This window comes from Lycorma delicatula, chromosome 4, assembly GCF_047948215.1.
Source record: "Lycorma delicatula isolate Av1 chromosome 4, ASM4794821v1, whole genome shotgun sequence".
NCBI lineage: Eukaryota > Metazoa > Arthropoda > Insecta > Hemiptera > Fulgoridae > Lycorma > Lycorma delicatula.
In genome coordinates, this window is record NC_134458.1 from 17930928 (window position 1) to 17946730 (window position 15803).

At 29.4% G+C, this 15803-nt stretch overlaps 1 protein-coding gene across 3 annotated transcripts in view; it reads left to right on the top strand.

Moving 5' to 3' along the window:
• The first annotated feature begins 620 nt into the window (after positions 1-620).
• The window catches only part of LOC142323150 (rho GTPase-activating protein 45-like), a 41916-nt gene continuing 26733 nt past the window's right edge, over positions 621-15803 (top strand). Inside the window, exons 1-5 of one of the 3 annotated variants that reach the window (XM_075362421.1) lie at positions 659-1146; positions 3511-3647; positions 6156-6296; positions 8392-8464; positions 9137-9218. In XM_075362421.1, coding sequence (XP_075218536.1) covers positions 3545-3647; positions 6156-6296; positions 8392-8464; positions 9137-9218 — 399 coding nt within the window. In that variant the 5' untranslated portion in view covers positions 659-1146; positions 3511-3544. Of the gene's footprint in view, positions 1147-3510; positions 3648-6155; positions 6297-8391; positions 8465-9136; positions 9219-15803 lie in introns of all 3 variants that reach the window. The other 2 variants (XM_075362419.1, XM_075362420.1) reach the window with 2 other exon arrangements.

Here is a 15803-nt window from a genome sequence, read left to right on the forward strand (position 1 = left end):
CAACTAGAAAGGTGCATTGTGGCGAGGAGAGTCACAAGCGTAAGGATTGTCTGTAGAAAGCCGAGGCTCCATCCTGCGTCAATTGTAAATGGTTGCGCAAAGAGTGCAGATATTCGGTCAACAGTAAGGACTGTGGCTGTTATTTGCGAGTGGTAGAATTGTACTTCAATTCCATGGAAAATTAGGAATTCTCATTGATGCTTGATGTCTGTATGTAATGCTAAGTGAACTGTTGTTGTGAGTCTCAGGATTGCTTTTTACAGTGCCCTTTATTAGTAGGGCAATCTACCAGGTCATGCAGTTTTTATGGTTTCTTCACATGTGTGACGATTTGCTCATTCCTCGATGCAAGAGGCTTTTGGTTTAAGTCTATTGCGATTGCCAAATTGCTTCTTTGGCACGAGTTAGTTGATGAACTGTGGGCATTTTCTGCGTGTTTCTGTTCCTGCTTGCAAGAACGCTTTTGCATCAGGGTCATGAGTTGATCACATCTCCATAGTCTAAGTTGATTCGGTCTTGACTGAAGTGCTATTTGAGTAGGTTAAGGGACCTGATAGAGAATTATCTTTCTTGGCAGTTTCTACAACCATATTTATCAATTTTACTTGGCTAGCTTACTTTTTCTCACATCTTGCACTGGCGACTGCAGGTTAATTTAGTGTTAGTTACCCGGGTGACTAGGGTCTGCCTATTGTACGTTTTATTGTTATAGGTATTGAAGATAATTAAAAAAAATTTGCGGTGGAAGAAAAAACTAAAATTTTGGTTACCCCAACTAAATGATTCACGGGAATATGGAGATCGATTGCAGCACTAAATATTTAAAGGAATTCGATACTATCGATATCAAATCAGAATGGAGAAGATTGATAGTGGTCTGTTTTGCAATTCAGCTTCAACGATCAGGTTAAAGCGAGTTATATTTGGAAAAATAAACTCAGTTTGTCTTTTTGGTCTTAACCATGTACGATTAACCTCACTTGTTACCATTCTGAAACAGTGTGGTTTGTTTTAACATTGATCGATTTCCGATGTTTATCTATATTCTATCGTAATTCTCTTTAATCAAAAATGATTGTATTTATTAATGTCCTTTGTATACTCGCAGTGCAAAATACTTGTATACGATTTTTCTGATCGTAATTGGTAAGTTTAATGTACTGAACTTGTGTTTTTCTTGAATCCTCTCTTTCTATCGATATTTTGCTGTGCAGAATGAATTATTTTCATTTAGAAAATATTATTACTTATTTGAAGTAATTAATGTCAGCCGAGTATATATGTATAGTTTTATATTTATCCAGTAAATGTTTGTACATTTACTGCAGTAGTTCACATGGATGTTCAAAAGGTAGGCCCTATGTAGACCAAGAACATGTTTGGACAATTATGTGCATATTGTGCCCATCAGATTACCTTATTCTTTTGGCAATTTTTTTGGTTCATTTCACCGAATTTCCTGGGAATCTGTTTAGTCATTCTTATTTGTACTCTTATATAATACCACAATATCTCTATTGGAATTTTGAAAGATCATTCTGAAAGTAAAGCTACAAAGACCAGAAAATGTTTTTTAAACATACACATTGGTATTTAGTTACCTCTTGAACACATCTTTATTTTCTTCAGTATTGTTAGTATGAACCTCAATACTTTTTGTGAGCTTGAGAATAGGTTTCTTTGTTCCACGACATTACTGTGTTCTTTTAACTATGATACTACTGTGCCTTGAATACTTATGTCATGAAAAGTGTTATCATTTCAAGATCTCTGACATTTTCATGAAATGACTAGTGTCTAAGTGGCATCAGGCAAACACATTCAACTTTCCTTATTGTTTTTTTTATGCCTTATAATGATGTTCTTAATTACAATAAGTGTCAGCATTTATAGTGTCTTGAAGTAGAAAGTTAACAATTGGCCCCTTCTAATTTTTATGTTTTATGGACATTGATGCAGCAAATTTTTATGATGATATTTTAAAATGCTTTACTGTTACTAAATGTATGTTGCAATATTGCATTGATTTTCACCTATCATAAGATCTTCATAAGTTTGTGAATTTTAACTGTGCTTCTTGAATCTTATTATGACTGAATATATCTTTCAATTGATAGGATTTGGAATCAACAAAAAAAAATTAAGTGCACATTGAAACACCATTGTTGAGCCCTAGGCCTGGTTCATTGAAAGGATCTACATGTTATATAGAATCTTTCAGCAAAGGGCAGGGCTGGTCTGAAAAGGGCCAAAAAATGAAAGGGGAAACTCCTTTCATTTTTATTAGTCTTTTGTTTTTATTTACCAGTATCCCTCATAATGTAGATATAATAATGTGTGATCCTCAGAATATAAGTTAATAAATTTCCTTCAGTTTAAAATTAACAAGGGGATTGCTGTGTAAATATGACTAAAATGATTATAATATATGCTGTAAAAGTGATTTCAGGTCATATTTTTTTGGATTTTCTGTAACTCTTATGTTAAATATTGTTTATGTCATATTTTTTGGTCTATGATTTGACTATCAGTAGAGGAAAAATGTAAGATGTTATCAGCTGTATCAAAAATTGATTGATTAATTTTTGACAACTTTCTTTCTTCACGTGATTACTTTATTTTCAACGGTGTTGTAACATTTTTTAATCATGAAAGAAGTGTATTCAACTGTCTTTTTATTGCCATTTTATATTTATTATAATACAGGGAACTCCTTTGCTACACTGAATATTTGAATGAATCATTCAGGAATATACAAGTCTAAAAATAATTAGTATTGATTTTCATATATAAATACATGAACTCATGTACATATCCTACATTATGTGCCATAGCAGTGCAGTTGTGATTGCATAACAAACTGATCAACATATTATATGATAACAAGATCCTATGCAAAAATTGTATAGAGAGGTTGTTTTGTTTTCACTTTAGTTGAATGTATTATTATACATTAGCATGTCTAGCCCACCAAAATGCAGGTGACATTCAGCCCTAATATACAAAAGGGCTGGCTGTAAAATGAATATTATTATTCTTAGAGAAAGGAACTATGACAGTGTCACTTGGTTTTAATGCTATTCATGCATCAAAGCCATAAAATTGGACCTATAGTATAAAGAAATTAATAAATATCCTCTTTTCTATTCCGAACATTATATTTTATGCATTGTAATATGCACTGTTCTCACTCATTTGGGGAAATGTATACTCATTGTACATTTTAAAGTAATGAAGGGTCAGTCGTAAATCCAATTCCTCAGATTAATATGTGGACAAGTATTTTAATCTTTTGTTTTCTTATGAGTAAAAACAGTTCTAAAATAGGCTTTTAACTGCAAAAATACTTTGTGTTTTTTAATGTTATTAAATTGTGTAGAAAAGTGATAGTGTGTAGTTTAATAATTAAAAAGGTAAGGTTTTTGTTTTATATAACAGTATTCTTTGTTGTAAAGTTATAATTTGGATTTGTGTTTTGAAGAGAATGTGTTTTTTTATTTGTTTTGTTAGATACTTTTGTTGAATCTGAGAGAATTCTACAAAAATGGATCAAGAAGAAATAACAGTTCTGGCTAACAGTGTATATGAATTTAAGGAAGCATTAAAAAAGCTGACAAATATTTTTAACAGAGATGAAAGTGTTCAAGGTAAAGTAACTGCTGTTGTGTTCTGTGAATAATATTGTTTCAGTGCAATGTCTGTTAATCTTACTTGTATTTTATTACTGTTTCTGTTTTGAGCTGTTATTATAGTTTCATGGATTTAGTTTTGTAGTTTTGTAGTTGTTGCTGAGGCAATGCAATGTAAATTTTTAAAATGTGTTTATTGGTGTTTCATAAACTACAATTTAGGTTTCTGTTCTGTTATCTCTTCTCATAACTAGTGAATTATTGTAGTCATTCAGTGAAGTCAGCGGGGAACCACTTCATTCCTCACCACCATAGTAGGCCTGAAATGAGATATTTGCTAATATTGAGAATAGCTCTGTAATTTTCAGAAGCGACTTGTGTTTCATGTTGTCTACTTGCACTCGTTTGCTTATAGTATTTAATAAACAATCATCCAGCTTTGTTGAAATTTTTGCCTCGTAATAAAAGACAGCTTCCTTTTGGATATTACTTTGTAACCCTTCCTTTTTCATGTAGCAAATTTGAAAAAAGGCAAAAAATTGTTTCTTAAAAACTATTGGTGTATATATATTTCCATATACTTTCCAACTTGATCCACCTAAGTACAGAAATTAAAAAGTAAATAAGGTGACACTTACTTTATTTTTTCATAACCTTTACAATAGCGCTTTGTGGTAATCCACATCTTCAGTTGTAATTTTCATTTTTTTAAATGTTTATATCAAACTACATATTAAACTCTATGACAGTTAAAATATATATTAAAGTTTTTTGATAATACATGAAATTTTTTTTATCAAATTAAAATTGAATATTAAGAAATAAAATATAAAAATAAAAGAAATAAAATTATTAAAAATCACTATTTAAAACTTCTTTTAAAAAAATATATAAAAATTAAATTATGGAAATTAAAAACTGCATATATAAAATATGACGTCAGAATGGATAAAATTAAAATAAATCAATAAATAGGATAAAATATTCTATGTGTCTTGGCCAGCGAATGTTATAACATAGTACTGTATGATTTAAATTAAATTGGATTTATGCACTATCATTATTTTCATCTGAATAAGTGCTGCCATCTACTGCAGCCCTTGTGAGTGTGTGATCTTCATATATTGTTTGCACGTTGATCAAGTTGAATTCCCTCTTATATTTATATATATAACATTTCTCCAAAATGCCCAAACTTTTATTATTGTTATGTATATTATATTTCTTAATTTCCAATATTTCCAAATTGGTTTGTATATCAGAAATAGTATGTTTACTGTTAATGAGGTGGTCAGCAACATTAGATAAACCCAATTTTCCATTTTTATAGTATCTAATATGTTCAAGAAATCTGGTTTTAAAAGATCTACTAGTTTTACTTATATAAATGTTGTCACTGTCATTACATATTATTTTATAAATTCCACACAAATTGTATAAATTATATAAATCAGTACGATTACTGTTTTTTAAATATTTTATTAAAGGGTTATTTGTTTTGTATGCAGGTTTAAATTTACTTTTATCATAAACCTTAGTTATATTTTCAACCATGTTATCAATATATAAATATTTAAATATACATTGTCAATTTTCTGTGTATCATTTATTGGTATTAGAGATGTAGTATTGTTAATTTTTAAAATTTGTTTTTTGTATATATTATCAATTAAAGAGTCACTATAATCATTATGTATAGCAATTTGTTTTAAAATATCTATTTCTTTGTTTAATTTATTTTTATTATATTGTATGTAATTAGTCGCTCTATTAATCATTTGTATATGTATTAATTTTGTGTAACCAAGGATGATTTGAATATCTATGTATGTTTTATTGGTTGTGGGTTTCCTGTATACTGACGTTATAAATTGATTCTTTTTATTAATTTCGATACTATCATCTAAGCAATTTATTGTTCTGTCTATGTCGATTTCAAAGATAAATTTCAAACCATTATAATATGAATTGAGTTTATTCAAAATTATTAGATGTTCATTGTATATAACAGGATTATAAACAACAAAATTATCATAGACATACTGAGTCCAAAATAGGATATCATGTGAATATTGCCACAGATAATTTTATTTTCAGAATCCTGTAAATAAATTTCGGACATGGTGGCCGACAAAGAAAAACCCATTGGTAAGGTATTTTCCTGAGTATATCTGTCAGCAAATTTAAGTAGTTTAGTTGGCATATATTTCTAATTATAGTAACAAAAGGTTTTCATGATTGTATATTAATTTGTTTTTTATTATGTGAATTGTTTTATCGATTATATATACAATATATATTAGTACAGAGGGATATGGGTCTTGGAAAGATTGACTAGAAAAAAAAATATATATATATACACTGCTGTCATTTTTCATGAGATACATAGGATGATACCACTGTAGTAACATGGAATAAATATTATTGTTTGGTATTGAGACTTATTCTTAATTAATAATTACATGAGAGTTCAGTATACCCTGTTCACATATAACTTCCCAGAACTGTTTATGTTGTTAATTTCAGAAAATATTGATAGTCAGCGCTTAGTTCATGATTGTTTGAGTGATGTGCTGCATATATTAAAACATCTTTTGGAAATGTATCCTGGGTTACAGTCCACTGAAATGCTTATGAAAGCTCACAATTTAGTAAAACATGTTCAAGGTAAATAACTTATTTATTTTTTTATTTGAATTGAATAAAGTTAAATTTTCTCTGTATGTCCCTTTTTGAGAAAATACTTTTAACAGTAATTAACATATCTGTAATAATAATATGTCATTCACACAAGTCATCTGATTAATATAATTAAAAAAGAATTGATGTCATGCGACTAGTTCTTTCTTGTTTTGACTATATTTCTGTAGATTAAAATTGCCCTGTTTATTTGAAGATTCTTGTGTATGCTATATTAAAATTATGTTGTACGGGTTTGTTACCGTGGTTTATTATTTCAAGTTATCTTATAAAATTATCCGTTTACTGATTTTGGTGTACTGAATATCATTAGCTTTTATGAAAGGTCATGGCTGCTTTTTTATATTCAAAAATATAATTTGTTTTAATTACTTTGCTGTACACAATTATATAACCAGAAAAGCTCAATATATAATGTTGCTATTCCAAGATTAATAACGACTTTAAAAAAACACATGTCTGTAATTGGAGCGAAATACTTGTTAAATATTTTATTAATTTTCAAAATTTGATAAACATTTTTAAGAATCACAAAATAAAAAGTCTTTAATAAAAAATGTTAATTCTTAATCTAATCTTTTAGTTGTAGTCTTTGGCGAGACAAAATTAATTGGTTGTAGTTAAATTTATTTTGGTTATGTATATACAGTTCTTATTTTTGCAAAGCATGCAAAAATTTTAATTGTTACTAGTAAATTTATTTATTTATACAGTATCAACTTATGCCCACTTATAGTTACTGATGGGTGATATGAATTTTGTAGCGTGTAAAAATGCCATGCCTGTCTTTGGGATTCGAACCCAGTACCTGTAGATGAAAGGGCAAGACGCCACCACTCTGCCATGATGATAGGAAAAAATTGATTATAATACTTAAATAATTGATTAAGTTGACTATAATACTATAATTTTTACATTAGGATAAGTTATAAAATAAAATGATTATTGTAAATATACTTATTTTATTACTAAAATCAAATTGCATTATATTAAATGAATAAATAAATTAATAATAATAATGTTTAATCTAAAAAAAATTTAGATTATTGGTGATATTGATGTTTTCCCTAAATGTTTCTCTTTGTTAAAGAAAGTCATACAATGATTGTTTGCCATGCAAACATTTTTTAACACAATAAAGATCTCATTTTCCAGTTACTGATAAAAGTTTCAGAATATCAAAAAAATAATTATGAGTGGTTGACGACTCATTATGATTTTGTTAGTAACATTGTAAATATTAATGAAACAACCATTGGACCACATTTTCGATTAATTGAGTACAAGACAAATCTGTGTGATAACAATATCTGAACTTACTTGTGATGTTTTAAAAAAATTAAGGAGCAATTAAATTTCCCTAAATTTATCATAACAAATGATGAAACTTAGATTTTTCAATCTGACTGAGATAAAGGTCAACTTGTATTCTGGAGAAAACTCCCTGATCATACAGGATAAAGAAGTAAATAAGCTTTCAATTCTCATATTATTGGTACTTCATTTGTTCATTAACTTTTGTCTCAAAAACCCAAGAGTGCATTTAAAGAAACTCAGTTTTTATCTACAGAGCTTAAGTTCCTTTAGGAGTTAGCTGCAGCTGTTCTTTGCTGCAGTTTCAAACATAGGTACAATGGATACATACAAATGAAATCATTTCATAGTGACATAAAAGTTCTATATCCTGACGATATCATAAAAGTAGTTCAGAAATGTAGTTTCAGTTATAACGTAGATATTCTATTATAAATTTTAAAGGACATTTTCTTAGCATATTAATATAAAATACTTAAGCCTGATATACTAAGTAAACAAATACAATTCAATTCTTCTATGATCACATCCTAAATATACATTCTCCTAATTTTATTAAACCACCAATAATAACTTCTGGGGCTGATCCCTATGTAACGTCAGAAGTGCTTGTTGCTAAAGTGGATTGTGTGATTATAAAAATTTTAACAAATAAATTTTAAATTTTTAACAAAAAAAAAGTATATATATATTATTATTCATATTTTATGAATTATTCTAATTTAATTACATATAATTTTATTCTTAGGTTATACATCTAATGAAGATTCTCAACAAATGTATGACTTCATCAACCAGCTAGCTACAGCATTCAGTATAAGGTTGTTATTGTGGTGATATTAAGATAGCTACTTTTAGTAACTCTGTACTTAATAAATACATTAGTTTTTTTTTTCACTTACTAATCCTGGTCAAATTTCTTGTCAGCAAAATGTTTTTTTATATTATTGACATCCAAATTAATTTTTTCCCAACTAATTCAATATTTTGAATATACTTGTGCAGAAAAGTGATTTGTTCTGTAACATTAATTATGTTACTTATTGATTATAAACATGCTATTTTTGGTTTTATGTAACATGTAGCTTAACTGAAATAAAATAATAAGATGTGGGTGAAAATATTTTCACTACAGTATGCACTCATTTTAATTCCAAGAAAAATGATTCATAAATGTAATTTTATCATTTGGTACATCTGAAGTGTGTTGTGTGATTGTTGTTTGTGTAATCCATGAAAAAAGTAATTTTTTTTTTGTCTTCAGTCATTTGACTGGTTTGATGCAGCTCTCCAAGATTCCCTATCTAGTGATAAAAAAGTAATGGTGTGTCAAATTTACACATTTAGAAGTGTTAACAGTTTGTGTTATTAATTAATGATAAATATCTATAAATTAATCTTCAATGATTAAAATTATGTAAAAAGATATTTTTAAGACATTCAGTCTTATACAGTATGAAAATACAATTTTTATAATCTCTTTCTTTTTCTAGAGTTTCTGAGTACCTTGTTGGAGATTTGGATATTTATGTCTCTCCACACTTAGAAGTTACTTCAAGTTCAACTTCAGTTGATGTAATTAATTTATTAAAATCAAATTTTATATTACTTATATATTTTTCTAAAATACTGATTAAAACAACTAATTAACATTACTTGCTACTTTTATTTTTATTTTTTTCGTGTGCCTCTGTATATTGCAATCATATATATATATATATTTTTAAATCAATTCTTTTAAGATTTTGTTTTGATTTTAATCTAATTGAATAAAAGTTTAAATTCTTAAAATAAAAAGATTAAAGATTTTAAATTAAATAAATAAATGCATGATAATTTATTATATTTTATGAAGTTTGTAATGTAATTTGAGATTAATATGTAATGTAGCTGATGACGCGAGTAAATTGCAAAAGCGCTCTTGTATATATAGTGGAATAAGGTAAGTCATCCTACACTTTATTTATTATGTGCTTTGGTTGATCTAATAAAATAAATATATATATGCATGAGTAAAGGTAAAAAATTATCTACGCGTTGTTTTTTCAGTTTAGTTATACAAATGTAGGAGTTGAACATAATTTTTCCACAGTCTCCTTCCTTTTCAATGCATTTAGTCCTGCAGTCCTCTAGCTTGCAAATTTTTTCAAAGAAGATGATTTTCAGTCTGTTGTCCATCCAGTTAAGCACCACACCCCACACTTCTTTATCCATAGAGAATTGATGATCTCATAAAGCATCTTTGAGTACTCCAAAGGTGATAATCAGAAGGGATGAGATCTGGGCTATAGCCAGGAAGTTCCAGCACCTCTTAATCTAAGCGGTAATAGTTTCAACAGGCATGCATTGTCATGCGACAACATTTATTTAACAGTAGGCCTTGGCATTTGGTGTGAATTGCTGGTTTCATATTGTTGGCCAACAAATTATTGTATCCTGTACTGTTTATTTTTTCGCTACATTGTTAATAGTAAGTTGCTGGCACCATTTGTCAGGCTTGCTAAATTTTCCTGTCACTGGTGGAGGTTAATAGGCCTCCTGCTGTTTCTTCATAAATCACGCTAGTCTGGCCACTTTTAAACTTTTGTTCTACTCACACACTTCTATGTGGTAGAGCACTGTCACTATATTATGTTTTAAGCCTCCAATGGATTTCAGCCCCTGGCCCATCTTCTGACTAAAGAAATAAAATTACTACTCTTTATTCCTCCTTGATGCACGCTGCTAGCAGAGCGGACGTGCTTACACTTAAACAGAAACAAGAAAGAGATTATCAAGGCCAAACTTTAATAATGTGACCGCAGTAGTATCAACTTTGAACATGCATGTGCAGAAGGCAGAAAGTAATGTAACAAACCTAAAGATGAGACGAATGTTCGGATAAATTTTGACTCGCACAATTATTATATATAATGTTATTATAATTCTATAGATTTTTGTTATTAATTTCCAGTGTTGACATTTCTCTATATTTGAATTGAGTTTATTTTTCCTAATATGATGGGAATAATTAGGAATATGTCAGAAAAAATAAACACATATTGTCAGATATAGAAAGTTTTCAATTTTAAAAACCAGTAATAGCAAATTTATAGCCCGTATATTTAAAACGCTACATATAATAGAAACAGTAGCAAAAATATAATTAATGAACAAATGAAATTTGAAAATAATGATTGGCTTGGAGAAATAAGTACATTTAATTTAAAAGTCATGTATAAATTGGGAAAATATATTTAAAAATCTTTTCAAATATGACATCTAACATTACGTCATTTTATACCAATGGATTGTAATAGTAGCAGAGTAGTTTACTTTATTTCAGTGACTTAAATACCAATTGTGATAAAAAATAATAAATAAATGAAATATGTATATATATATATATATATATTTTTTTTTTTTTTGGAAAATTCAAATAATTCATTAACATATTGATCACTGTGCATATAATAATAAAACAAAAATATAGATTGATGAACCACCCACCAGATCATGTCTAATAATCATGATCATTTAATTAAAAATGTAGTAAAATACAATCCAACAGTTGTCAGTAATGACAAGAACAAAGGAAAATGTGACACTTTTAATATTACATCATTCCAGTACTGGACAGCAGAATTTGCGTATTTGTCCATAATAACTTCAAAATTTATGTCCCACTAGCATTTACAACAAATCCAAAATTTTCAGATTATAAAAACAATTTATTATAATGTAATTATAGAATTAAATTCTGAGTGAAGATGGCAGCATCCCGCAAAAATTGATTCTTGAAATTAATATGGTAAGTTTAACGTATCTATTTAATATGTTTTGGTAGTTTAAATTTCATTTAAACTACAAGTAGTTTAATACTTATAATGACTTATACAATTTTAAACAACAATTATTTATTAACATAAAATTATTTTCTTTCATTGGCCATTGATTGATAAGTTCAAGCAGTTAGGCTGAAAAATGATCTTAAATTAAAGCCTGCATTAAAATAATTTATTTTAGTATAAAAAGTGTAATTTCTTTTAATGGATTTTAAAATAATACTACAATTAAATTGTTTTAAACCACTACTTTAAAGTTTATGTTTAGAACTTTTCTCCCTCCCGCTGCAGTTCTCACTCTACCATCTGTGTTGTCAGTGCAAAAAATAATCATGCTTAGTCCAGGATGTGCCAGACACAATTTGGTTATTTTCTTATAAGGATCATATATGTAGCACTTTTCCTGCAAAGTCTGAATTGATATTACCTTTGAAATATACCATTTTTTTCATACATAAATTTATTAACTTACTCAAAAATAATCTTATTTGCTATTTATAGAAGAATTATTTTATTATATCTAGTAGCCAGTCAGGGGGCTCCCCTGAATCGCACTTCAGCTATTTCAGAGGACCGAGATACTCTCATTCTATTAGCAGACTTTGAATAATAAGAAAATTTACTTCACTTTCTTTTTAGTCAAAGTCATTATTCAAAGAGTATAATAGTATTAAACAGTTGAAGAGGGTTGAACATTTTGAGCCTCCATATCTGTTCCATGCATTAGAAAAGATGTGGATTAGAACTGGTAAGCTCCATCACCCCAGATGTGAACCATTTTGTGAAGTATCATATTTCTGTTACAGAGAAATTTCTATTACAGAATTAATAATACCGTCTGTGGGGGGTGTAATATCTTTTCACTTCCCTAGGGAATGAGTTTTGAAACATCCTTTCTTAGTGGGTGGGTGCACCCTATAGAAAGCTACATGCAAAATTAAAGTTTCTGGGTCTAGCTATATGGGCTGTGCGTTGATGAGTGAGTGAGTCAGTCAGTGAGGATAATTTATTTTATAGATATAGATGTAAGGGTTGTTCATCTTATTTTATTTATTTTTTTTTGTTGACTGCCTTATTTAAAGATGAATAACAATTTTATGCAACTTTACTTATTAAATATTAAAGCGGATAACTCTTGAATAGTGGACAAATTTTTTTTCATGTCTGAATGAATCTCTGATTGAAAAATACTCTTTTTCTATAAGGAATTTAAGAAAAAATGACATCAGAGTTGAGAGCTACATCTAACATGGTAATTGTATTACAATGTCATATAATAATAGTGGACAATGATCCTTGCCAAAGTATAGTTTCACAAACATTCACTTTGATGGTGCATAATTTTGTACTGACACGTTCATTTTAATAGAGTATAAGATTTAGAGACCTCTTTTCTACGATTGATACTATATATGAGGTGGTTATAAATCTGGTGCCGATTCAGGTTTATTCATCATCAGAGTTGCTAAGTCATATTGATTTAAAAGAATTATCTGCTTGAAAATAAGTTGTCTGATATTTGAAGTAAATTCTGCATATAATTATGAATAATAGTAATAAAAGTCTGGTTCACCACGTTGAACTCAGACTTGCAAAACTATTCTTATCATTGTTTGTTATCATGACTGTGCCGTGACAGAAGTACTGACTGTTCCCGCTGGTCCCTGGCAATATTTATATCCCCTGGCCTGCAAAACCAGTATCCGCCTCATCCCTTAACTGTGAAGTGTAATAATTTTCATCGTTCGCGCCCTTATATTTTCTTATAAATTCTTATTCCAGTTCAGTAACCCTTCTGATCAAACAACAGCATTTTGAGGTGCCATTGTGTGTATTGCAAAGAACAAATTGTTAAACGGACCTGTTAGTCTGATTAAAGTATCCCCTTTTAGTTCCTTCTGGATTCTTCTTTACATTATTATTTTCTCTTTCTTTCATCGTAATTGGAAGAAATCCATTGCCCTGGTCCGTTATACTTGTTTTGTTACAGTATTTCATAATTCTTTATAAAACCATTATACTTTATTACAGCGTGTTTATTATTATTATTATTAAAATTTATATATTTTCTGCTGAGATCTTTTTAATTTTTGTGTTGAGTACAATTATCTACTTTTCTTAGCTTCATCATGATTAAATCACATGTTGACATGTTTCAGATATATTCCATTTTCAAAACTTGCTGTATTGGCACTTCTTTGTAAGGCTTTATATAACATTAGGTCATATCCCTTACCCCACTCAAATCATATGTATTATCCGGCAAGTCTTTCTTCCTGTTCTTTGTTATCTATCAGTTACACTGCATTTACTCCATCTATTTATAAATAGTGTAACTGACAGATAACAAAGAACAGAAATGTAATCTAACATTATATAAAGCCTTACAATGGAGAAGAACTGTCAGTACAGTGAGTTTTGAAAATGGAATGTATCTGAAATATGTTAGCTTGTGATTAGTTATGACAAAGTTATGAAAGATTGATAATTGTATTCAATATTAAAAAAAATTTTATTTGTTAATATTAGATAATGATTTATATATTTCATATTATACCACTTTTTTTACAACTGATTGGTTCTTATGCTGAATGCGGTATAGTCAGTTGAGTTATAGTAACCAGGGTTTTATTTTACTGAATGAAATTATAAACTTGTTTGCCTCATTGCACATTCCAAATTCAAAAATAAAATTAAAAAACATGTTAAAAAGAAAAACTTCATCATAACACTAGAAGACTTAAAATGTAGCAGAATTTGACCGAGTTGAAACATTGTTTTTACTGAAATGTTGTTTAAAAATGTTATTACACAAGAATTAACTATTTTTACTGATATTCATATTGAACTTAAAAAAGTAGATGATTTGTGAGCCATGAATATGCACAAAGAACATCAAATGGAGGTTTGTCAGCAACTTCTTGAACAAGCCAATGACGATGAAACATTCATACAAAGGATCATAACGGGAGATGAAAGCGGGGTTTATGGCTACGACATTGAGACAAAAGTTCAATCATCACAATGGGTTGGTAAAGGATCTCCACACCCTAAGAAAGCAGGTCAGTCTCAATCCAATGTCAACGTGATGGCTGTCTGTTTTATCGATTTTAATGGAATTGTGCATTTTGAATTCTTGCCTCAAGGTGAAACAGTGAACCTTGCGTACTGTCAAGGCGTTTTACAGTGGTTATGTGAAGAAATCTGCAAAAAGAGACCAGAGATATGGTGATGCAACTCATGATTTCTTCACCATGACAATGCGCCTGCACACTCGGTTTTGTGCCAAAAATCAAATGACTGCCCTCCCTCAACCTCCCTACTTGCCTGACCTGGTTCCTTGCAATTTTTTCTTATTTCTGAAATTAAATCAGTGATGAAGGACACCGATTTGAGACTAATGATGACATTAAAGCAAATTTGTCACAGACCATAAAAGCCATTTCAAATGAAGTTATCCAGGACTGCTTCACGAAATGGAAACACCACTGGGAAAAATGTGTGAGTAGGGAGGGGAGTACTTTGAAAGGGATAAGGACCAATAATCTGTAAAATAAATAATAAAGATTAAAAAAATAAAGTTCGGGTATTTTTTGAACAGACCTTGTATAAATCTGAATGCAATATCTAACTTCCTACATACAAGTCTATTTGTCAATGGGATTCAACTTTAAGAGATACTGGAAGCTTGGTTTCACAAACTGGAAATCATCTAAAAGTTTCAGTTAGTGACAAGATTGTGGATCATATATGCAATTCATTCACTGCCAGTTCAGGAAAGTCAATTAGATGGACTAGTTACAAACTGCAAATTCCTCATTCCACTGTTCGCGACATTGTTCATGAGCAGCCCCATTTGGGAGCATACAAGTTACTACTCCTTCATCTTATTAAACCAAATAATAGCCACCTACAACATCAGTTTGCTGTAGAGGTAATGCATTGTGTCGAAAACAATCCTAGTTATCTTGGTATGTTGTTATTTAGTGATTAGACAACCTTTCATATATGTGGGAAAGTTAACAGACAGAGTTGTCGAATATGGGGTAATGAAAACCCCCATACTAATCAAAAATGAAAGAGATATACCAAAAGTCAATGTCTGGTTAGGACTGCACAAAAATGATGTCATTGATTCATTTTTTTTTTCATAGAGCCCTCTGTGACAGAACACACGTACCTCAACATGCTTTAGAACTTTGTTGTTCCTAGATTCTTGCAGGTTTTAGTTTCCAACAACATGATGTTCCACCATGCTTTCATTGAGATTTTACCACACTTATCATATTCTTGAACAACAGTCCCCTGATTTTGTATTGGACAAGGAGGTCCAACT